Source organism: Hippoglossus hippoglossus, chromosome 20 (genome assembly GCF_009819705.1).
Source record: "Hippoglossus hippoglossus isolate fHipHip1 chromosome 20, fHipHip1.pri, whole genome shotgun sequence".
NCBI classification, from domain to species: Eukaryota; Metazoa; Chordata; class Actinopteri; order Pleuronectiformes; family Pleuronectidae; genus Hippoglossus; species Hippoglossus hippoglossus.
This window is the reverse complement of record NC_047170.1, coordinates 17,033,300-17,057,644: the sequence shown is the minus strand read 5'-3', so window position 1 is coordinate 17,057,644 and position 24,345 is coordinate 17,033,300. Positions and strand designations below refer to the sequence as shown.

The 24,345-nt window shown below is 43.7% G+C and overlaps 2 protein-coding genes across 4 annotated transcripts in view; both read left to right on the top strand.

Annotated features, from left to right (window-relative positions):
- Positions 1–7,496, top strand: part of tfr1b (transferrin receptor 1b) — an 11,148-nt gene extending 3,652 nt beyond the window's left edge. Inside the window, exons 4-19 of the mRNA XM_034572963.1 lie at positions 391–580; positions 1,119–1,256; positions 2,364–2,448; positions 2,812–2,934; positions 3,058–3,153; positions 3,254–3,393; positions 3,760–3,929; positions 4,021–4,140; positions 4,274–4,359; positions 4,436–4,499; positions 4,582–4,649; positions 4,737–4,804; positions 4,985–5,075; positions 5,192–5,419; positions 5,533–5,682; positions 5,867–7,496. Coding sequence (XP_034428854.1) covers positions 391–580; positions 1,119–1,256; positions 2,364–2,448; positions 2,812–2,934; positions 3,058–3,153; positions 3,254–3,393; positions 3,760–3,929; positions 4,021–4,140; positions 4,274–4,359; positions 4,436–4,499; positions 4,582–4,649; positions 4,737–4,804; positions 4,985–5,075; positions 5,192–5,419; positions 5,533–5,682; positions 5,867–6,079 — 2,030 coding nt within the window. The 3' untranslated portion in view covers positions 6,080–7,496. The remainder of the gene's footprint in view (positions 1–390; positions 581–1,118; positions 1,257–2,363; positions 2,449–2,811; positions 2,935–3,057; positions 3,154–3,253; positions 3,394–3,759; positions 3,930–4,020; positions 4,141–4,273; positions 4,360–4,435; positions 4,500–4,581; positions 4,650–4,736; positions 4,805–4,984; positions 5,076–5,191; positions 5,420–5,532; positions 5,683–5,866) is intronic.
- A 1,944-nt stretch (positions 7,497–9,440) lies between these two features.
- tnk2a (tyrosine kinase, non-receptor, 2a) lies at positions 9,441–23,293 on the top strand. Of its 3 annotated transcripts, XM_034572937.1 has the most exons (21): positions 9,441–9,640; positions 11,307–11,403; positions 13,551–13,713; positions 14,015–14,085; positions 14,349–14,555; positions 14,704–14,853; positions 14,970–15,065; positions 15,423–15,604; positions 15,704–15,830; positions 15,945–16,091; positions 16,509–16,603; positions 16,995–17,189; positions 17,892–17,983; positions 18,095–18,139; positions 18,256–18,491; positions 19,262–19,459; positions 19,547–20,202; positions 20,600–20,747; positions 21,455–21,550; positions 21,663–21,790; positions 22,147–23,293. In XM_034572937.1, the coding sequence occupies exons 3-21, from the start codon at positions 13,551–13,553 to the stop codon at positions 22,151–22,153; spliced, it is 3,039 nt and encodes a 1,012-aa protein (XP_034428828.1). In that variant the 5' UTR covers positions 9,441–9,640; positions 11,307–11,403; the 3' UTR covers positions 22,154–23,293. The 3 variants fall into 3 exon arrangements, with proteins under 3 accessions (XP_034428828.1, XP_034428827.1, XP_034428829.1); XM_034572936.1 differs by lacking the exons at positions 9,441–9,640; positions 11,307–11,403 and adding an exon at positions 11,984–12,779; XM_034572938.1 differs by lacking the exons at positions 9,441–9,640; positions 11,307–11,403 and adding an exon at positions 12,667–12,787.
- Positions 23,294–24,345: the final 1,052 nt, after the last annotated feature.

Genomic DNA, 24,345 nt, shown 5'->3' with positions numbered 1-24,345 from the left:
AAGGCAATGAGCAAATTAAATGATGATAAATGATTTACAACGTAATAAAGTGGGATCGTTAAAGTAGCTGTGCAGAGTTCAACTTTTTCTATATACGTTTTATGGCTTTTAATCCTTTTATTTGGATTTGTTATCTTTTTCTTCTCATAATTTGTTCCTATTCTTTTTGATTGTATTTACAGATTTAATTTCTTGCATATTTTAAATGTTGTTTTTCTATAGTGTGAATGATTTTTTGAGATTGACCCAAAGTGTCTGCTTCAACTGTCATATGGAGTTAAGTTAATAAACAGCAGCGACGTAATCATTTTATCTGTAATGAGTTCAAACCAGCCGATGTGTTGATCGGGTCCCATTTTAAATCAGTTTCTGTCACTGGTCCTCTTTCAGGTTACTTGATTGGTTACATCAGCCACCGTAAAGCGGAGCCCCTGAACACGGAGCCGGAGACCGCAGGGGGTCCAGTACCACCGACACCGCCCCGTTTTGTACCAGCTCCTGATTTGCCGCTGCAGTGGACGGACATCAACCGACTTCTGACGCAGAAACTCACCAGCCAGGCCTTTGACAAGACTCTGAGGTAGAGAATACATGTGTTTGCTCTCAAACCACGTGTCATGATGAAGGTGAAGCCAGAAACGAGGAAACCTCACCATGCACACAGTCAACCATCAAACAAATCAATTTACAAGAAATTTACAAAAACAGGAAATTATCCCAAGTTACAAAAACCAAAGACTTCTGTTCTTCTGAGGCTTGGCCATTAAAAAACATCTTTATAAACTCACAAGATTGTGTTAAAATCTGCTTTGACACCAGAATGTCTGCAACTCGGACGTCTTCCGTCTTCCGACAACAATCTGGTCATCAGAGTTGAATAGCACCATTGTTTCCTAAAGCCTTGTAATCAGCTTGGCCTCTTCACTTTCATTCCAAAACCACCTCCTTTTCATTTTGAAACATTTTCCATTATTTACTGGAAACAAAGCACGTTATGTCTACCAAGAACTCACCAGTCATCGGCCTTTTCTCAGAAGAGATTAAACTGTACCCGAGACATTTCAGAAAACTGAAGTGAGACGAAGTTGAGGAGGAAATGTGATTATGTCCTTTCACAGGGACTTTGATTTGCCCAGTCGTTCGGCAGGAAGTGTGGAGGATGCAAATCTGGCAATCCGCATCTTTGATGAATTCAAGCAGCTGAAAATGGACCCGTGGACGGACACCCACTACGTCCAGCTGCAGACACCAGACAGGTTGGTACCACACGGATCCGATGAATGAGTTGATTCGGATTATTTTATTAAAGAACATTTCTTTATACGGTCTCGGTTTTGCCTCAGGGTGGTGGCAAAACTCAAGTCGAGAGTTTTGACAGCCGCATTCTTATTGGCCTGTTGGGGGCGCTGTAATTCAAGATCAAGAGGGCTGCTTTATGGAACCTAATTGAGTTTCTTTATTTCTGGAAGTTAGTCATCTTTTTTTCTCAGAGTCTCTGACCTCATCGCTGACTTATCTAATATCAAGATTTAATTTGATTTAATATGAGACCTAACCCTATTTTACTGTCCTGTCATTCCTTCATAATTTACTTATAATCAGCTTAAATAATTTAGGATATGTATTATATTACATAAATAATAATATTAATATATTATAGATATAAAAATGTTGAAATAAACAGGTTGGGTTTAGTAGTGAGTCAAGTCCAGAGGAATGGCAGAGGTTGGGGGTGGATCATCTTGTCCACATTTGTCCAAGTTTAGCTCTGGCTTCTCGTCCACAGTGAGCTCAGGCTGGGGAGCTGAGACTGATGCTGCACCCTCGGTCTCAGGAACTCTGCCACAAGTCAGTCTCAGACATGTTCTCCTTTTGGGGTTTGTTGTCCTCTTCAACATCTTCTCATCCTATGCAATAACATGCATTTGTTCATAGTATGAGTTCATGACCCGCTTGGCAGAGACCATCTCCAGATTCGTGCCGATAATCTGAAGGAGCTCTCACAGGCACTCAAGAGACTGCATCTTGGTTCTTTAGGAGACTCCTGATGCAGCTGTGCATAACAGCCTTGCTAAGCATGTGAGCGAGAAAGAGCTCCCCGATAAACTTGATGGTACCAATGGAGCGTCATCCAGCTCTTTCTTCATTTGCTCGATGAATCTTTTGTCCCCGACCGTCTCCAATCTTCTCTCGCTCTTCTCAACAGTGTTATCTCTGCCACTGTAGATATTAAAACCAAGTCTAGGGACCAGTCCCAATTCCTCTCCCTTGCCCCTCCCCCTACATATGAAGTGCCCTTCGCTGGTGTGTCCCGTCCACACGGAGAATGATGTAGTAACAAGCTGTTATCTTCTTATCGACAGCACACGTCCAAACCGTGTCCTTTTTGGGTCGGATGTCTTTGAACCTGCGGGGTATCTGGCCTACAGCAAGACTGGGAAAGTTCAGGTGGGTCAATCAGACAGTGTAAAATTTGTGTAAAATATATATTTTTTTATTTGGATTAGAGTTCAAATTACACACCATCCTTGTGTCACCTGATTTAAAGCCTCTCCAATCACTGGTTCTGTTTTAATTAGATATACAGGTCCTTTTGTGCGGGAGATTTTAACGTAGTATCCTGAACTTAAATACTTGTCATAAACAATCTTGTCCTTGCCCCTCTTTAGTCTTGCCTTTTAAATTACTTTTTAAAATGTCATTAATGCGTTAGCTTTTGTACCTATAAAATGTAAATTATTAACTGTAAGTTTGTATAAAAATACAATTGGATGCTGAATGTAATGGTCTGTTTGACTTGTTTGTACAAAGGGTAAACTGGTTTATGGAAACTACGGTCGTCAGGAAGACCTGGATGTTCTGCAGAAGAAGAGCATTGAGCTGAAAGACAGCGTTCTGCTGCTCCGCAGAGGAAAGATCACGTTTGCAGAGCAGGTACGTGATTATTTCAGGTTCTCGTGTGTCTCATATCAGTTGCACTGACTTCCAGGTTTCTGGGAAACTTGAGCTTGGCTTGTTTTTTTAATGTTTCTATTGTTTTTGATTATGTTCCATCAGGTGGATAATGCTGCAAGAAAAGGAGCCTCTGCTGTTCTAATCTACCCCGACACTCAAGGTTACAATTATCAAGGGGACACGGATCTATATGGACACGTACGTTTGTACACACACATTTAATTAAATTTTACACACCATTCAAGCCTAATTATCAAACTACTTTGTGTCTTGATTTTTGTTTTCGTGTCCCCTTCAGGTCCATCTAGGTTCAGGCGACCCGTACACGCCGGGATTCCCCTCCTTCAACCACACCCAGTTCTCCCCGACTCAGTCGTCTGGCCTCCCCAAGATCCCAGCCCAGACCATCACCGCCAAAATGTCCACTACGCTTCTACAGTAAGGACACACAGACTCCAATGAATTTAGTTTGGTGAACAGTTAAGAAACCCTGTATCAGTGTTAGGCTCAAATTTGCTCTTGACAAAAATATTCATCTCTACTTTAGTAGTTTAGTATTTCTTAATGTATTTATTAGTATAAACAAAGACTGTAAATTAAAACACCTGCTAAACCCTGTGTTGTTTATACATGATCTATCTTAAGTAGTTAAATAGTTTCTGAAAGACTTGACAAATTCCTCAAATACTGAAAATTAGCTGAACTGGCTGAGTGCATATGGAAACTGTAAACGTGGCTACAGCTGTGGACCCTCTGGCACATTTCACCGGTCCCTCACTCGCCTGTCTTTGTCCTCCTCTCTAGGAATATCGGCGGCCCTGAGTCGGATGCGAGCAGCGGTTTTAAAGGCGCCTTCGACTCTGTGTCTTACAGACTGGGAGGCGTCGAGAACGTCACTGTAGAAGTGAACAACGTGCTGGTCAACACGAAGATCCGCAACGTGTTCGGAGTCATCAAAGGATTCATCGATCCTGGTAGAGTAGAACGAAACATGTTCCACTCCGATCATCTGCCGTAGGGATTAGATTTTTTTTTTCAATGCGTGTGTTGTTTTGCTGTCGACAGATCGCTACGTGGTCCTGGGAGCTCAGAGAGACGCCTGGGGTAAAGGCTACGCCAGAGCCGCTGTCGGCACGTCTGTACTGATGGAGCTGGCCAAGGCTGTGAAAGATATGGTGGAAAACGGTAACAAATATAACTCTCTCCATAGTAATGTGATAAAGAGTTTCTCCTGACAGCCCGCTGGTGATGAGATCTTGGTGATATGGGCCGACGATTATCACTCTGCATGATATTAACGTTATAATTCATTCTCTAGAAAGATTCAGGCCGAGGAGAAGCATCGTGTTTGCAAGTTGGAGCGCTGGAGAGTATGGAAATGTTGGTGCCACCGAGTGGTTGGAGGTAAGAACTAAGTCTTTTAAAGAAAATATCTACTGTTTAAAAAAAATTGTTTACACATCTTTGTTTTGTTTTTTAGGGTTATATGTCCTCGATTGACAAAAGTGTTTTCACCTACATTAGCCTGGATGGAATAGTTATGGGTATGTCCACCACACACTGTAATGTGATGACTTTATATCTCAGTATGATATGAGTGAACAGCGTATTTTTCCTTTCCACAAGGTCGAGGCAGCTTCACGGCCTCAGCTAGTCCGCTGCTCCACACCCTCATTGAGAACACGATGAAAAGGGTAACGACACGTCACAGCAGGGTCATTCAGCTCCTTCATTAAAACAGGTGGAGTTTATACTGAGTGTAATGTGCCTCGTTCACACAGGTGAAGAGTCCAATCAGCTCTGGAACCGTGTACGACATGATGGGACAAAGCAACTGGGAGAAAAATACGTAAGGAGGAAACCAGTTTTGGAATTTTTTTAGCTTGACAAAAGTTACTTGATGTTTGTGCTTCCATTTCCTTTTTGTGAAGTTAGTTTTTATTGGTTTTTAGTCTCAAAGGAATATTAAAGCCATGTTGAAAAGAAAAGTTATTGTTTGGACGATAACTTCACATCCTCATGTGAACAGACTAAAGCCGCTGTCAGTGGACGACCCCGCCTATACCTTCGTGGCTTTCTCTGGAATTCCTGCCGTGTCTTTCCACTTCATCTCTCCCAATGTGAGTCTTGAAGTTAATACAACTGCACATCCACTGAAAATGGATGAAAATTTTCTCACATCGAGTTGGTTCCTCTAGTTACTTGTGTGTGTCTCTGTCTATGTTTGTGTCCAAAGACTGAGTCCTACTCTTACTACGGCACCAACCTGGACAACATGGATCACCTCAACTACCAAACCAACCACCACACCAGTGAGATGACAGCGGCGGCGGCCCAGTTCGCCGGCCTCATGGCCTTGCGACTGGTCCATGACCACCTGCTCAGTCTGGACGTGACCCGATACACCAACGTGGTCAATACGGCTTCGATTCGGGTCTACAAACGCATCAACCAGCTCCTACAGGTCCGTGTAGGATTTATACGAAGCACGTGTTTATCTGCGAGGGGCTTATTCAGTGTCTCGGTGATCTGACTCATAAAAGTGTGTGTTGTTGATTTGCATTTTTTTCTTTGTAGTCCGGTCAGCTGAAGGGCGTGAGCCCCGCCTGGCTGAGCGGCGCACGAGGCTCCTTTAACAGGGCCACAGAGAGCATCGGCAGGACCATTGTCAACAGTGACCTAGAAAACCAGAAGAGCTGTCGGACCATCAACGACAGGATCATGAGGGTCAGACGTCTCCGCTGTGTTTTCACCTGCATGTTTACAAGTTACAAGCTAATCAAACATAATTCTTAAAAGCAAATGTCGTTACCAACACTACACAAAGCTTCTCAGTGTCTGGGGACGTAATCCTGTCGTTGTATTTCACAGCATCTCACTCGTGCATTCTGATCTTTTTGTGTCATTCTAGGTTGAGCGAAACCTCCTCTCTCCGTACGTGTCGCCTACTGAGACTCCCTTCCGTCACCTCCTGCTGGGCCGCGGCCCCCACACGCTGGCGTCCATCAGTGAGACCACGGACATGGAGCAGCTCCGCATCCAGCTGGCCCTCGCCACCTGGAACCTGCAGGGGTGTGCTCACGCCATGGTGAATGACATCTGGAGCATCCATGACGAGATCTGAAGAGGAGGGTGCGGAGATGCAAGTGTGGGTGCGTGTGTGTGTGTGATTGAAATTAACTTTCAGGTAGAGCGGAGGAAGGAGCTCCAGTATCAGCACATCGAGCACAGGCTGTCAATCAGAGGTCCTGCTCTTTAAATACATGCTTATATTTAACGAGGGAACAGATTATCTGTCCCATGAAGATCCAGGAGGAGACAGAAGTTTTTAAAAGTATTTTAAAAAAACAGTGGTGAACCAAATACCTTTAGAAATCAAAAGCTTCTGATAAGCCTCCCCCCCTCCCAATCACATCGCACTTGTACAAGCATTTTGCTGTGACCTGAAAACACTGAGAAACCTTATTTATACTTAAGTTTTATTTATCAGTGGCAGTGCCCACTATAAAGTTATCGTTTGTCTTTTTATACGACGTTATCGGAAGCAGTGCCTTCCATAATTATGACGGTTATACTGTCGGATTCTACGGCAGCATCTGCTACACCAACGACTCCTCAGCTGTTGCTGACAAAGTGGAGCCCCGGGTAAAGTTTGGCTTTTCTTTTTTGGCCTTTGTTTCTTTTGTCCAAGAGAGTATGCACCATTAATATAGTAGTTTTATAAAATTACATCTATGGCACTTTGCTCTGTCATCAAAAGAACTTTACAAAGAGAGAAATTAAGGCCAGAAAAGAAACTATCTCGATATAAGGACATATTTATTTATATGCCACAAGCCCGTAGACGATATACGCTTTTCTCTTGAGTCTCGTTTAACTGAACTTTTTGCGAGAGAGCCATTTATGTTGCACAGTCGACTTTAGAGCACTTAATGATATCGTGACGTTATCGGGAGCAGTGCCTTCCATAATTTATTCCCATTATCGGAAGCAGGGTCTTCCATAATGACAAGCAGTGATGGTAGTTTTTGTCTACCAGTGTGTGTGTGTGTGTGTGTGTTTAACAGTACATGTGTATTTATCGGGAGCAGCGTCTCTCATATTTCACTTCAAGGGTGGAACAACTTGTCGGGGACAGTGTTTCCCAGAGTTTAATTTTTTACATATTTATTTGTTTTTATTTGGGGATTTTGTGTGTGTGTGTGTGTGTGTACGTGCGAAGACGCAGTCCCCCTGACCTCCAGAGTGCACATGCTTCTGATTTCTTTATTTGCTTGTGCTTTCATTTCTGATGCATACTATGATCTTAACACAACAGAACCTGATGTGCCCCATTCTGACAGGATTCAAATTACAGAGGGAGCTGGAATTATTTACTGCTCTGTAAAGTAACTGATTGAAATGACACATATATATGCTAGTCAGGACAAAGCCACAAGCCTCCACATGGGGGTGCTGACGAGCTGAGACAGGAGGAAAAGATACTTGGGTATGAATTTAAGTGAAACATTTAACTTCTCTTAGCCATAACTCAATCCAGTCTTCACACACTGACATGAAACACATATGAATGTCAGTCAATGTGACCTACACCTCAGGAGGTTATCTTTTCTCCAATATCCATTGTGAATAAATGTCAAAAAATCCACTTGGAAATCTTTGAAGACTGAGAACTTGCCTCAAAATAATCCAGTGAGTAGACATGTGCATATTTATCAGTACATTTCCAACAGGAACTGCTAAATGTTAATTTGGCTTACTTCAAATGGCACCAGACATGAAATAAAACAAATAAAAGCTCAAGTTAAGGCCCAGAAGAGAAGAATACCAGTGTCTTGCTCCACTGATAGAAGGAGGAAGCATCACACCACCTCCCTGTTAAAGAAATGAATGCACCATGAATGGGGCTTCAGACTTTTGTTAAGTTTTGCAATCAAGCAGCTCAGTACACACACAGTAGAATATTATAGCGTATAATATAATATATCATGGTACTATAGCACAGTATAGTCTGCAACATACCTGCTCTGTCAGTCTAGTTCTCTCGCTTTGTGTTTGTGACTTTAAAATCACCACAGATAAACCATAACTGTCTCTGCATGTGTTTTTAAATCCATGCTTCCACTTAACCTGCATGTTACTGTGTTTCTTTACTGAGGTGAAGCTCAACAGACCTGAACCAAATTACAAACCTGACAAAACCTTCCTTCAGATTACGGTTCGACCAACTCGTTCTGTTTCTACTGATACACACAGAGCGTGGCTGTTGTTACTCTATTTAACACTTTATCCCTATAAAGGTTGGACACTCAGTGTTTTCCCTAGAATGAAAAGAAATACAACATATTCTATAACTGATATTAAAAAAAGTTAAATGTTACGTATTAGCTTCAAAATGAAAACCTGCGAAAGTGGATGGAGCTTTTAGAAGTAAAGAAGTGTATAACCCCCTAATATGAACTACATTTAAAATCTGCTTTATTTAGTTACACTTACCCAACAACATCTCGTGCTTCATTATTCAGATTATTTGAGCAGACTGTTGTTTTCTCACGTCAGTTCTGTTCAGCTTGTCACTGTTTTCCTTTGTGACTTTGGTTACAAGAATCAGAAAGAAAACTGGATTTCACTGTGTCGCTAAAAGTTGAACTGTATCTGAACGTGTTCAGTTCCTGCACTTGAATTATTTTTGCAATGATGTTTCTGTGATTCCCACGTTCTGCAGAGAATAGAAATAAATCCTCTTGCTTAGCATCATGTGTTTGTGTCTCAGTTCAGTGTTCTGCTTCCTGTGGCCTGCCTTTCAGATTAAATGCACCATTTTCACGGAGTTGTGCCATTTTACATTCACAGTCAATGATACAACAGAAATGTGTGGTACTAAGTCTCATGCTGAATGAATGCTAATATCAGACATGTATGTATACTTAAAACTGATACACATATTACTACGTATGCTTATACAAAATACAAAAAATGAATATATTTCTCACAATCAGATATTTCTAATATGTACATACATATTACAATATCATATTTCTCAATATGATTCATAAAAATATATAATATATACTGATATATATTGGAAACCTATGTATTAAACTTATGTATACTTTTCCCTACCTGCTTCTTAAATACATATAAAATATGAAAGGAATATTTAAGAAAATATATAACCACCATAAAATGTATCTGTACTTCAAAATAAAAGCGTCGGTTTGAGGTGTTTAAAGTCTTACCAGAATAGAATTACATTGTTATGAATCCTTTTATATATTTTAACAGATTGATTTGATTAAAGACGTTATAATAATGTCATTTTAAAATAATAATGATAATTTTGTGTTGGTTCGACTTTAAACGGCTTAAATCAGTGCTTTTATTTTCGAAGTCAGCTCCTCCTGAAACCGGAAGTGGCTTTATTTTGGTAATTCCGGTGCACGGTGAACGGGGGCGCTGTTTGTTATTCACGTACGGAGGTTACGCACCGTTACGCTCATTAATCTGCGGCAGCCTCACGAATTAACGGAAGAGACGGAGATAACGGATCCGGTGGAATTCATCGTTTCCACCGATAAACAGCGGGACCGTCCTCCGGGCTGCAGCTGCTGAGAACCGGGACACGGAGCGAGGAGCGACCGGAGGAAAGGACCGAGTCCTCCCGCTGCAGAGCCCGGCTTCAGAGGTCTGTATCCCGGGTTCGTTCTCTCCGGAGCCTCGAGTCGACAAAAAAAAAAAAGATAAAATGAATAGATATAAATAAAATAACGTTTTAAACTGTTTGAATATTAAAAATCAGATTTAAGATGTTCACAGTGACGCGTGTCGACCTGAAGATTAGAAGCTTTGCACTGAAGCAGCAGCTCCATCAATTAAAGTCTCTTCTCATTCATCACATCTCTGTTTCTCTCTGTCTGGACAACTTCCTCTTCTTTTTATCTCTCCCTCTGTTTTTGTCTTTATTCAAAAACATGCAAGATGTTCAAACATGTGAAAAACCCCTGCAGATGCACACGTGCACCGATATTTAGTATTTAGCTCATTGGTATAGACATATAGTCGTAAGTTTTACTATTTTAAACAACAAAAACAAATATATGAGTATTTTAGTTTCTCTGAATTTCATTTAACAATATTAAAACTCATGTCAAAGATTCTAACATTGCCAGGATAATAACTCTAAATATTTCCTTGTGTTTGCTCGCAAAAAAACAGGATGTAAAGTAATATCTTCTCTGATGTTAAATGTGCTTATATTTGTTCTTTTAAAGCATTTTTTCTTACGTGTACTTTGACTTTTTAGTTTGGTCCACAGCTGTGTCTCCATTAAGCGGCTGCATCCTTTGGAGGACGCAGTCGACATGGACTACAGAGACCTCCTCCTTCATGGGCTGCGTCGACGAGCAAAGGCCGAACTTAAATGAGACGGGGTCTGGTCTTCAGAGGATTTCTGGATTACATCCCCCCTCCTTGTTGCAGTCGCCAGTTAAGCCTGTCGCTGCCACTTTGTGAGACAGTTTGTCACTTTAGCACAATGAATCCTGGGATAGGTCGGACCAGGAAGGATCCACCCGCTGGAGCCTTCGTTTCTCAGGGATGGAAGGATGCATTTGTTGGCCTCATCTGGAGGAGCTTTCGAAAATGGGACAGTCTAGTCGCGTTGCTGTGACACAATTGGTCTTTAAATGCAGACTCCGAAGGATGCAGCCCCTTAATTGAGATACAGCTCCTGTCCCAACCGATAACATGGAGGAGGCAGGGTTTATGACCTATATTGCAGCAGCCACCAGGGGGCAATTAAGGCGATTTGGCTTCACTTTTAGGAGCTGTCGTGTCGTCCATCTTTATTTACAGCCTATCATAGACGCTCACTTCAAATACCTTTATTAGGTCGGAAGCCTTGATCTCATGAAAATTTGATCTCAGCTCAAACATGAAGACAACATAAAGAGAATAAAATCTATTTCTAAATTCAATATTCAGACTTGCACTAACTTGGATTCACCCTGAAAGGCTTGAGAATTTCAGTCTGAGCCTCCTCACAGTGAAAAGAGGGACATATGGACGCTTGTCTTGCTGGGTTGCCAGGTCTGCTCCTGTCTGTCTCTGTGACTCTGTGTTCTGTGTCACTGTTTTCTCAGTGTGTTTGTGTTGTTCTCTCGGTCCGTCTCGGCTGTGACTTATCCTGCTGCTCTCTTTATAGTAACACATGAACTCCAGTTTTCCTTGTGGCTTTCTTCTCAAGAGTAAATTTAGCTTCCTCAGCCTCCCTGTCATTTCCTGCCTCTCATACATGTTGTGTGTGTTTCTGGAATCAAATGCTGACTCTCTTTGTCACTGTGTGTGTTTAGATGTGGGTTCCCTCGGTCCATGGCCGTGTCCAGGTGACCTCCAGTGACCTCAGTCACTCCTGATGCAGCTTTAATCCCTGATCCTCCAGACGTCAGGGTGAGAGGTCCGAGCTCTACTGTTCATTCCTTCTAATTCGCTAAACGATCCTGGCTTCATCGCACAGAGGAATCATCAGTGTGTCTGTTAATTGAGTCTCAGGCATCTGGTGCAGAGAAGAGAAGTGAAGCAGCTCCTCTCCTCTCACCACCTCACTTCTCCTGCCAGCGAGCGAACGTGAGCTAAATTCACTTTTTCTATTTTTGGCGCATTGGCCTGGATTCAACACGCAGAGATGAAAACTCACATTTTGTGCTCATTTAGGCCACACATGCACACACACATGCACACACACGTACCGCACACACACACACACACACCGACACAGCCGCTGCAGTTCATGCACCAGTTAGCTTAGTCTTGGTTTGCGAATGTTGCCAACGATGGAAGCTCAGTATTTCTCCCTTGTCCTTATTTCTATAGTATCTATACGTATCTATATGACTAATTGACAAATTTTTCTTATTGACCCTGGTTTTCTCAATCATCTCTGCTTCGTTCCTCAATATATATTATATAACGATATTATTTAATGCACCTACTCATTTAAAAGTGATCCTGACGTCAGGGGAAATCAGCCTCCAGAGCTGATTTTACATTTTTCAATTCACCAAACCATCATCATCCTTCCTTCACAAATGTTAAGCTTGATGTCAAGCTCAACGACCATCTGCATCTATCAAATGCATGCTGGGAATTTATTATTTCTGGCTTAACCATCCATTCATTTCTTCATCCATCTGGCCACGCACTGTATCTCCATCTACATGTTCTCCCTCCTCCCTCCCTCCCTCCTCCGACGTCTCCCCCTCTCTCCCTCTCATCCTCTTGTTTAGCGCCGCTGAATTATTTAACGTCAGACACTGGGCTCGGCTGCAGAGCCGGAGGGAGATGGAGATCGAGAGGAAAAGATGGACAGAAGAGGGGATGTACGGAGGTGTCTGACGCTGCAGGTCGTGAGTCAGCAGGGAGGGAAAGGGGAAACGGTGGGAGGGAAGACGGGCTTTAGATGGTTTTAGGTGATACGACCAGAGAGAGAGAGCGGCGTCAGATGCCTCCCGGGCGTGTTGGTGTGTGTGCATGCGCGTATTGATTGAGCAGAGAAGGTCATGGAGCTGAGAGGAGATTAGCTAAACCAGACTCGGTGGTGTTGAGCGCGGTGCTACAGCTAACGCCTCCTCTGAATAGCAGCTAGACGGAAAAGAGGAGAGCCAGAAAAAAGAGAAAGAGAATAAGGAGACAAGGACGAGAGGAGCTGTTACAGTATGGGGGAGAGCTACGTGTACCAGCGACTCCCCTTCGCCAGAGGAGAGGAGGAGGGGGAGGATGAGGACGAAGAGGAGAGGAGGATCCGGGAAAGTGTCGGGGGGCAAATGGTAAAGTGGTGGGTGGATGTGCAGTGATTTTTCTTTTTTATTGTCCCATTGTGATCACAGTACTTGTGTTTGTGTGTGTGTGTGTGTGTGTGTAGATGCTGAGATTGTGTGTTTGTGTGCAGGAGGGTGTCTCGGGGCTTCATGTTTCTGGTGATATCATAGATGGGGTGTGTGTTTACGTGTGTGTGTGTGGGGGGGCGGGAAGAACACATTCAATTTTGGTGAGGATCAGATCAAGGGGGCGGCTCCATTCATTTCTTTTTCCGCTTTCTTTAACATTCATAATAATCGATTTTAAATATAAGGCATATTTAGGGAACTGATATCTATGAGTGTGTGCAATTTGGTTGAGCTTGATTTGATTGAAGGGGCCTGTTGGGCCTTGGTGGACGTATGAACTCTACTCAGTGACTGTATAGTTCCTCATTTGGAATTTAAATGGTTTTATAGATGAAGGGATTGAGCAGTTAATCAAGAAAATAATTAATAGATTAATTGATAATGAAATTAATCCGTAGGTGAAATGATGCACAGATGTGTCAATCAGGCAGTTTTATATCTAAAAGCTGAAAAACTTGTGAGCAAAGATGTTTTTCCAGTGATTTTATTATTGTCCTGATGATCTTTGCCTGATTGAAGCTGAGAGCAGCTCCTCCTTTTCCCCTGCACATTACAGTGTGTCCATTAACATGACTTACTACGGGCTGAACGCCGTCCTGACGTGCACGATAACACAGGTGTGTGTGTGTGTGTGTGTGTGTGTGTGTGCAGATGCAGAGCGACGAGGGAACCGAGTGGCTGCTGGAGCTGCTGACAGACGTGCAGCTGCAGCAGTACTTCCTGCGGATCCGCGATGAGCTCAACGTCACTCGACTTTCCCACTTCGACTACGTCAAGAGCGAAGACTTGGAGAAGATCGGCATGGGGCGCCCCGGTGGGTTATTGATATTTCACAGTTTAACCATGAACCTTATTATAAAAATACTATGAATACAAAAGAAAACCCAAATATAACCAAATATGTAGAACTTAAATTAGGATAAAACAGAATAAACTACTATTTATTATAGACGCAGATACTGAGATGTCTGAAAGGCTCATATCGGCCAATTTTTATGATGTTATATATAGTAGAAAATGAAGTGTCGCAGTATTAAGTAAGTAGACAAGTAAGTCTGCTGTGTAAAAAGCTAAAGTATGAATCTAAACTGTTGTCTGTGTTTGTGTTGGCTCAGGTCAGAGGAGGCTGTGGGAGGCCGTCAAGAGGAGGCGAGCTCTTTATAAACGAAAGTCCTGGATGAGCAAGGTGCACAAACAACACACACATATTTAGTTCTACAGTGGAACAGGCAGTTTTTCCACCAGAGCTGATTCTGAGGTCTGAGGGAAAATATCCTCATGAGATATCTCCTCCTTTCATATTTCTGCTATTAGATATAATAGAAACACATTGGTGCTTTTTCAGCTACTGATGTTCTCCAGTCCAAATTCACATAAACATAATATTGTATATATAGAGTAATGTGGCAGGGCATTAATGAAATCCTGTTGCTCTTCCTGCATCATCAGGTATTTCCAGTGAAACGCTCTGACGCCGACCCCCAGCAGCCCGTCCCCCAGGGGGCGTCGTCCAGCCAGGCGCCTGCCGCCAGCGAGCCGACCGCCTCCCTCACCTGCCTGATCAGGGAGACGGAGCTGCAGCTGTTCGAGAGGCTCGGAGACGGCACGTTCGGAGTGGTGCGGAGAGGAGAGTGGACCGGTCCCAACGGCAGAGTGGTGAGAGGAGGGAGGAGTCTGGAAAACAAACATCTGCTTAAAATCTCAGGGATTCAACCCATCACTGTGCATCACCACCCAAAGGCTGTTGGTTCATTATTAGTTGTTTGTTGCTGATGTTGCTGCGTCTCTCCCTCCTCGTCTCCAGTTGTCGGTGGCGGTGAAGTGTCTGAAAGCAGGCGTGTTAGACTCAGACGGGCTGGACGACTTCATCAGGGAGGTGAACGCCATGCACTCACTGAGCCACCAGAACCTCATCCGGCTGTACGGCATCGTCCTCACACAGCCCATGAAGATGGTAAACACACACAGACTGGCTTCAGTACTGTACCTTCTGTCCTTGACCCACAAACGTGTACAGGTGTTGTTGCTGATCTGAGCTTTGTGTGTATGTTGGTGTGTGTCTGTGTGTAGGTGGCTGAGCTGGCTCCTCTGGGCTCCCTGTTGGATCGTCTCAGGAAGCGTCAGGGTCACATCCTCATCTTGTCCCTCTGTAACTACGCTGTACAGGTCCGTGCACAAACCTGAAGAGAAACCTCCTTCTTTCATTTCATCACATCTGTGGTGCAGTGTCCAGATGTTTGTGGAGCAGTTTGAGTCAAATTCCACTTGAGCTTGTTTTCATTGTATGTTGATGACAATAATATTATTAATTCAACCCACCTAATAGAACAATGACTGTAAAACTGTCTGTAACTCTGGATTTTAATGTGTAAACTATTTCTGCTCGTTTGTTTGACGATCCTTTTGTCCGTGTGTGTGTGTGTGTGTGTGTGTGTGTGTGTGTGTGTGTGTGTGTGTGTGTGTGTGTGTGTGTGTGTGTGTGTGTGTGTGTGTGTGTGTGTGTGTGTGTGTGTGTGTGTGTAGGTGGCGTGTGGCATGGCCTACCTGGAGCAGAGGCGTTTCCTCCACAGGGACCTCGCCGCCCGCAACGTTCTGCTCTCCACCAACGACACGGTGAAGATCGGAGACTTTGGCCTGATGAGGGCGCTGCCGACACACACCGACCATTATATCATGGAGGAGGGTCACAAAGTCCCCTTCCCTTGGTGAGGAGAGCGTTCAGCCTGGTTCTGGTTCAACTAAATCTGTCTGTTACTTTCTGTCTTTTTCACTGCATGTCCATCTTTGTCCTTGGTTCTCCTCAGGTGCGCTCCGGAATCTCTGAAGTCTCGTTCTTTCTCTCATGCGTCTGACACTTGGATGTTTGCAGTCACTCTGTGGGAGATGTTCACCCACGGACAGGAGCCGTGGGTGGGCCTTAACGGGAGTCAGGTACATGCACACATCAGCACTTCAACACTAATTAAACTTCAGCCTCTCTTGTTTTTAAACCAGTTAATAATGGCTTTTCAGAGAGTTACAATTTCTGCATGTGTGTGTTTGCAGATCCTGCACAAGGTGGACGTGGAGGCCGAGAGGTTAAATAAACCAGAGGACTGTCCTCTGGACGTTTACAACGTCATGCTGCAGTGCTGGAGCCCCAAACCTGAGGACAGACCAACCTTCATCGCCCTCAGAGACTTTCTGCTCGAGGTAGCTTGGCAGGTTCAGACTAAACTCAAACAGCAAATGTGTCCATGAGAAATATGAATCAGACTTTTGTTACTTCAGATACAGTACATTTCATGGAGGACGGCACAAATGTTGAGTGTGGAAATTCATTTTTTACTTAAAAATAGTTTGATAGAAAACTTTCTCATTTTCCCCCTAAAGGAACCAAATTTGCACATTTTATAAGAATAGTTTTTATGACCATTTTTTTGCCTTTATTAGTGACGTGACAGTTGAAAAATGTCAGGAAAGGAAGATTTGTTTACTTATAATCAAATCAAACACTCAGAAAGTAAACAGTGATGCACCAGGCAGATAAAGGACAATACAGGGAAAGAAACTAGAACAGTTTGTGCCAGTTGTGTGAGACACCTCTGTAAGACTGCATGTGCTCTGCAGACGATGCCCACGGACATGAGAGCCCTGCAGGACTTTGAGGACGAAGACAAGCTCCAGATCCAGATGAACGACGTGATCACCATCATAGAGGGAAGGTCAGTGTGTGACGCAGGCAGAACCTCACTGTGTTGGATCAGCAGGATCGCTGCTTCTATACAAAATCACTGCTTTACAAGACAACACATGGGTCTATTGTTGACGCAGGATTCTTTGCATTGTGGAGAATTACTGTAATTACTGTCTCGTTACCGACTCGTGACAGAGATATTGTGGCTCCTGCTGAGGGAGCTCGAATTTAAAACCACAACTTAATAAGATAGCACTTCATTTCCTCTGTCATTTATGTAAGTCTCATCATGTGTCCTCAGGAAAACCTCCATTATCTCCTCTGTTATCTGCCATGTTAGAGGAATCACGGCAGTAAAGCAGCAGTAGAAAGATGTTAAATTAGTATTTGTGTGTTTCCATGTGTGTGTGTGTTTTCAGGGCGGAGCATTACTGGTGGCGAGGTCAGAATAGGCGGACGCTGCGTTTCGGTCAGTTCCCTCGCCACGTGGTGACGGCGGTCGCCGGTCTGTCGGCCCACGACATCAGCCGACCGCTCAAACACTCCTTCATCCACACGGGGCACGGAGACACGGACCCCCACAGGAGCTGGGGACATGCAGACCGCATAGACAGGTTAATAATGCACAGTTATCAACATCACATGAACTGCAGGTCAGTTAAAGAAGTATCTCCAGTAATCAGCACGAAACTTTAAAGAGAGGACAGAACAGAGTTTGGTGGATTTGTTACAGCAGCAGCTCTTCTTGGGATCATGAGAAATATAGTTTTCTCTCTACATAGAAACCACTAAATTGCTCGGACAGAATGAGTCACCACGTGTGGCTGCAGGGGGCGCTGTTGCTCAGTAACAGTTTCAGTATTACTGAAGTGTTGCTTTAAATCGTCCTGTGAACCTGTCACATTTATCACAAACCAGTGATTAACCATTGAACTGATTTAAATCTACATTTCCATTGGATAAAATGGCACCTTATCATTTAAATGCTTCATCATAAGCAACAAACTCTAACATATCATCACATGCTGTGTAGTTAAGCCTGAACCGTGAGTGTGTGTTGAATTGCTTGTGTTCAAACTCTCCACTGGAGAGCAGCAGTGCACCACCTGACGTACTGATGTGTAGTTCACACTCACATCCACAACTTCCTGCTTCCTGCAAAACAAGCATCAAATCCCAGAGCAACAATCCAACAAGCTTCTGTTACAGGAGCAAAGTGTTAATGAACAAATAATATTTATTGGCTGGTTGAGAAATGAAGTCACTGCAACATGAATCCATTAAATCTGCTTTATAACGGTTCTTCTTTCTCCCAGTCTGTATTTGGGGAACCCCATGGACCCCCCTGATGTCCTGGGAATGGAGGCCGGCATCGCCAGACCGACCAAACTCCCCAACCGGGCCAAGAGTACGTTCATCCAAACACTCAACTGCACATAATCAGCACAAACAATGTTTAGTTTAGATTTTAACAATATCGAAAACAGATCATTTTCAGTAATTAAATTCTCTCTTCCAGAGCAACCTCCCCCTCGTCCACCTCAGCCTGCTGTTCTGCTGAAGAGTACGTTTTCACTCTTTGTGGCCGAATATCTGAGCTTTAAAAACCTGCTGTTGTTATTATCTGACTTTGTGTGTTCGTGTGTCTGTGTGTGCGTGTGTGTCTGTGCGTGCGTGTAGAGCCGTTCTACGACTCGGTCATGGACGATTACGACGATGACGACGACACCAGCACCTCGTCGGGCCTGAAGAGGCTCGGAGTGTCTCTGGGTCTGAAGCTGCGCCCGTGGGAGGGGTCCCTGGTGCGCTCGGCCAAGAGCGAGGTGTCGCTCATCGACTTCGACGACGACAGCTTCAGCTCGACCACGCCGTCGCCGCTCACCGAGACACAGCAGCCGGACGAGGACACACTGAAGGTAAATATTGTGCTATTAAAGTAGATTTTATTTATTGTCCCTAAATAATATTACTTAAGTACGATTTTCAACTCAGGACTGTTTCCTGTTTCCTACGATATTATTACTTTTACTTAAGTTAATGATCTGAGTTCTTCCTCCTGAATTTAAAACTATAATTCAAATGTACTCATTGGATTTAATAAATTAGAAATTAAGAGTCACAGCAATGATATGATTTTGACGAGTTAGGGATCGTCGTGTTCTGAATCTCTTTGACCATTTATTTACGTAATGTTAAGAAGGATAATTTCTCTCTTGCAGACCATAATATATTAAATGTTTCCCTGTTCATTAATTTCCTCCTGTCTGACTGTGAGGCTTTTTACCTCCAACATCTTCCAAACAAACCGACTGTGCAGCATTTTAAACGTCCTCTGACTCTTCGATCAACTTTCTTTCTTTTAAAGTCAACAGTAGAAAGTGTGAAATGTGTGACACCACTCAGCAATGATAGGTTCACAGTTTTCTAGCCTTTGGCCCAGAAATGTCATAAATAATCAATTTCTTCTTGGATGCATTCAAGATTGATCCTGGTTCAGTGGTTTCACAGTGATTCCACCTCATAGCTTCAGCCTCATTTCCATCTTCTCCACGGAGCTGTGGCTGAACGCTACTTGGTGGAGTTGTTTCTACGTATTTACGACAGCAGCAGAGTTCTTTTGTTTCCGTTCAACCTGAGGACGGCACTTTCTCCTCCTCCTCAGATAACTCGTCATTGTCGTCCTCAGGACACTCCCTCCATCCTGGACTGGCCTCTCCCTCAGCCGGCTTACGACGAGGTCTCCACGGAGCTGGAGGACCAATCGGAGGACCAGGAGGTGAAGTCTATCAACAAGGGGCTGGGTGAGGAGGCCACGGCCGGCCTCACCGTAGTGGGCCGGAGCGAGTCGCAGTCAGCTGACCTCTTCCAGGAACTACAGAGAGAGGTAGAGGAAGTAAAGACGTAGTTTCACACACAGACTCAGGTTATCAAACATTTAATTCTAAACTAACGTTTGTCTCTGATGATGCAGGTGATGGTGAAACTGCAGGTTCCCATGGCAACAGGCCGCTCCCTCCCCTCCTCCCCTCTCCCGATGCCCCTGGCTCCGTTGGGCCCCCACCGACAGATCCTCCTCCCTCCTCCCTCCCCCTCCACCTTTGCCTCCTGCTTCGAGGACCGGCCGGTGCTCCCTCCTCGCAGCCCCGTCCCCCCGCTGCGTCCCTCCAAACACAACCTCTCCGCCCGCCCCACCCAGCCGCAGGTCCGCTCCAGCTCCATATCTCTGGGGGACGAGGAGGACACGCCGCCCCAGATCCCACCAAGAGACCACGCCTTTTCTCAGCCGGGCTCCCGCTCCTCCTCTCCCCTCCCACCAGCACCGCCGCCCTCCGCCTCGCCCATGGCTCTTCCCCCTCCCCCCCTCTTCGTCTCTCCACGCCGGACATCAGGACTCCTGGGTCCCCTTCTGTCCTCAAATTCCTCATCCTCCTCCTCCTCCTCTGCACCGTCTCAAGCCACATCCCATCCCTCACGCCTCGCAGCTCCCAGCGCCTCCTCCTCTTACTCCTCCAGTCCTCTGCTGGATCCTCTCTCCTTCCGTGAGGGACGCGGCCTGTCCTCGTTGATTGACAGCTCCCCGAGCTCTGCTCCCGCCCCGCTGCCGGAGAGACCAGCTTTTCTGGAAAGGTGTGTTTGTGATATAAAACCTCGATTAGTCTCCACGTCAGGATAGAGACAGTTTCTGAAGCAAGTTTAAAATGAAAATGAGCAGTTGTTCCCAACACAACATCCCAACACAACCTATCACATAACAACACAATCTTTAGAGGAAAAACAAACCACAACTAGTCAACCAGTCTTATGATGACTCGAGCTGTGACCAAAGATGAGTTTATTTCTCCAATTGAATTTTTAAATTTGAATATATCAGTTCATCTGAGTCTTATCTTGACTTTAATCTTGATTAGGTTATTGTCTTTGCCAGTTAATAAATATATAAATATAGATTCTTCAATTTAAAAAATAACAATTAAAATAAAAAATCATCCGTCATCATTTCTGATCTGTGACTTTCTCTGATCAGATACGGAGCAGCCAACATGGTGGCAGTCAAACCCATGATGCAGAAGCAGCAGCAGCAGCCGGGCGGAGCCAAACCTAATTCCTCTTATAACAACAACAACGGGCGGACCGCAGCTCCCAGCATGCAACAGGAGCAGAGCATCACACAGGTAAGGTGGAATCAGAGGAAATCCGCAGGGCATTCCTCCTCTTTTTCTACTTCTTTTATTATCATCACATTGTTTTCCTTCACTTTTTCGTTGACTATAACACATGTTAAATACAAACAGGAGGAATAGACACAACAAACAGACCTGAAATGCGACAAGCAGAAAAATCTGATTTAAAAAAAAAGTGAATCTCCTGTGTCCTGAGGGATATTTACTGAAGATTAAAGATAAAGCAAACTTTAAATTAACTTAAAAACTCCTGTCATCACAGTGTGAATATAACTGTCGGGGCAAAAACTTCAAAGTCGACTCCTCTTGTGGTTAAAAAGAAACCAATTTCTATTTAGACGAAGATTATTTGTAATAGGGTGAAATTTATTTTAATTTGAGCAAATGATGATTTACATATATGTTTGAAATATGATACTCTGATGACATGGAGTCTGTCTGTGCAGAATACTGATGTGTCAAAGATCAAAAGCAGATGTTGGCTGCACACCCACAGGCTTGCATCGCTCTAATCCCTTCTATTAAGAAATAACTTTACATTTGATCTTATCTGCAGTCATGAGTCCTGCTGTCATCAGCTCCCATGGAACATCTTGAGCCCCACAGTATTGTTTGTTAGTTATTTATTTGTTTAAATAAAATCCACTCATTTCTCTGTAGATTCTTCATTCGTTATAAATACACGGTGTGATTGACAGGTGCAGGCAGCGGTGCATGGTGTCACACTGGAGGAGTGTCAGTCCGCTCTGCAGGCTCACAACTGGAGGATCCCCCAGGCCATCAGCCACTTGAAGGTAAACCGACAAAACAAACAATCCACTTGTGATCTGCTGTCAGCGGCCTGATGTTAAAGTACAATAATATTGGTTTAAACGAGGAATGCTCCTGTCACCGTGTGAACTGTAGGTGGAGCAGTTGTTTCGCTTGGGGCTGCGGTCGAGAGCCGAGTGCGAGGAGCTTCTGCAGCTCCGCCAGTGGAACCTGGAACAGGCCAGCACGGTGTTGTTAGAGACATTCGGACCCCATCTAAACAGGTAGAACTAAGTAAAAATATATAATATAATAAACAAAATTTCTCATTTTTCAATCTTAATCAAATACGATGTACCTCAGGGTTCAATTTTCGGACCTTTTTGGTTTGTTAGTTTCTCATAGTCAGATTTTACTTGAAATTGATGAAAACCGAATCACAAGAAAAAGCTAAGACCTTTAAAAAGGCTATGTTTCTATTCCCTCTATTTTATAAGTACAACTTTAAAAGTTTCCTCTTTGCACGATCCTAAATTTGCAGGGGAAAAAAATGATTTCTCACTTTTCCTTAAACATCTCACCCGAGGATTTGCTAATAACCACACACATGTGACACCACCTCTCTCTGTCGTCGTCTCAGGAAGTGACAGCGGACCCACCGAGGTGCACACCGATGACCGACGAGCCCCTCGACATCACTTGGATCATTGGATGACTCATCGCTCCGAGGACTCGACACGTAGCAATGCTTCTTAACGAGCGGAGGAATATAGGGAAGTATTACGTGCCTCACTCTATGTACTGTGAATACCTGCTACTACCTGCGTCATACACATGCATGCTCATTATTAGCTAACGGAGCAGCTTGTTGAATGAGTCACAGACGACGTACTTGAAATGTTGCTATTTATGTTTTTGCTACATGCGTAATGAGAGTTTTTCTTTCCCGCTGAGCGCTACTGCAAACTTTTGTGCGGGTGTGAGATTTGCGTGCATGTGTGTTTGCGTGTGTGCAAGTGTGAGCTTACACTGAGGTAACAACACTGTACACGTCCATGCCTTTTTCGCTGTTCATGAAATCAGGGAAGTGTGAGCTAACGGCAGAGTTGTACTCGTATGTTTCTGTGAAAATGTACCGATAAGATGCTGTATTGTATTTAGCACTTTACCCGGTGTGGATATTTTTGCGGACATGTTAACTGCTGGTCAGGAGAAGATAAACAATTTGTCTCGTTATCGCAACCAACACGGTTACTGATATTAGCATACGGAGCTTTGTAGGCTTCGTACGGACGTGACTCGTGAGCGATCGGTCAAATGAAAGATGTTATCGTAGGCAGTTAGATGCAAAAATGTCAAAGTGATGACGTCTACCATCTGCTCATGAATACAGGGTCGTAGTCGCTGAGTTAAACCTCCACAAATTATACATTTAACGTGATTTTAAAAGTGATGTTTAGCTTTTCCTCCTGTGAGAACTACTGCTGTGTGATAATCATCAACACATCCTGAATGAGTAGTGTGTGTGTGAGTGGGTGCACGTGTGCTTAGCGCTGTGGATATAGTACTTCCACACAGATCCTGAGTGTGATCACACCTGGATTCATCAGCAGCTAAACAGAAAAGGAAACGATGAGAGAATCGTACGTTGTTGCAGCTACTCTGGTTTTTATCAGGCCATCGATCACTCAAACTGTTTTATTAGAGCAGCTTATAAATGTAATATATGCAATTATGTCCTTGTGGTTTATAATAAACTGAAATTTGAGTCTCTCTTTTCAGTACTGCAGGTGTTTGTGGTTATTTGTGTCGTAAGTGTCTCGAAGAAAGAACATTAAAGTCGTCTCTGGTGCTCATTTGATCTGTTTCACTATTTCAATATGTTTTGAATCCAGGGAGAGTTGATTGGCCAACGAGTCTCAGCCACTCCCCTCCCCTGGTTCGTGTGGAGCTGCTCTCTGAGCCTCCTCCACAAACACGTAGAGCTTCGACTTTAAATAAGAGTAATGTTGGAATATGAAAATACTTTATCAGGTTGTGATTCAAAGTAAACACAAGTAAGTACATTTAGCTCCCACCATTGAAAAACAAGATGCCGCACCAATTCAACAATGAAGTCAAAAAACATGTTCAATTTAAAATAAAAAAAATAAATCTTAATAAATAGACAGAAAAACATGTAAATGAAATTAAACTTACATATAAAAATGTGATTTACTTTTCAGATTTAATAAAAAATAAGTTTTTTATACTAATTCATTTCATATAACTAAATACATTTCATGTATTTGTACTTGATTTTCAAATTAGATTTGCAGTCGTCATTAGATCATTTTGTCACGTTCGGTCTTCCATACCTCCAACCTGTAAAATAACACTAACATGAAACAAACATTAAACCCAGATATTCAGTTTTTTTGCTTTGATGAGTTTGACAAATATAAAGCTTCACTTTCCTTTGAATATCAGTGTAAAAGAAAGAAAACGTGTGATGCCAGCTGCCGGCACATCCTCACAGGGATTCACTATTTTCCAGTAAACTGACCCGAGCATGTTTGACTCAAACTTGCTGTTAGTCACTAAAGATCCTCCGAGCAGAGCCTCTGCAGGAGCTCTGTCTCTAATGGAAGTCTTGTCTCTGCTTCCTCTGGGATCAAACCTTTCCATTATGGGACCATCGGGCCACCGCTCCTGCCCCCAACCCCCCCGAACTATCACCCCTTGTCTTCCTCACTCACTCGCCCAGTCACTCACTTCTACATTGATCGCAGCTGCAGTGCATTGTGGTGCGATTGCTCGGTGAGATCCCTGGACAGTGGGTGGTTCAGCAGCCGGGGGG

What these genes read in the sequence shown, in the direction of transcription:
- tnk2a (XM_034572936.1), top strand. Translation starts at nt 12,669, where the DNA reads ATGGGGGAGAGCTACGTGTACCAGCGACTCCCCTTCGCCAGAGGAGAG. An exon ending in GATCGGCATGGGGCGCCCCG is followed by an intron (nt 13,714 to 14,014) that starts GTGGGTTATTGA and finishes GTGTTGGCTCAG; the next exon opens with GTCAGAGGAGGCTGTGGGAG. An exon ending in ACTCCCCAACCGGGCCAAGA is followed by an intron (nt 17,984 to 18,094) that starts GTACGTTCATCC and finishes TCTCTCTTCCAG; the next exon opens with AGCAACCTCCCCCTCGTCCA.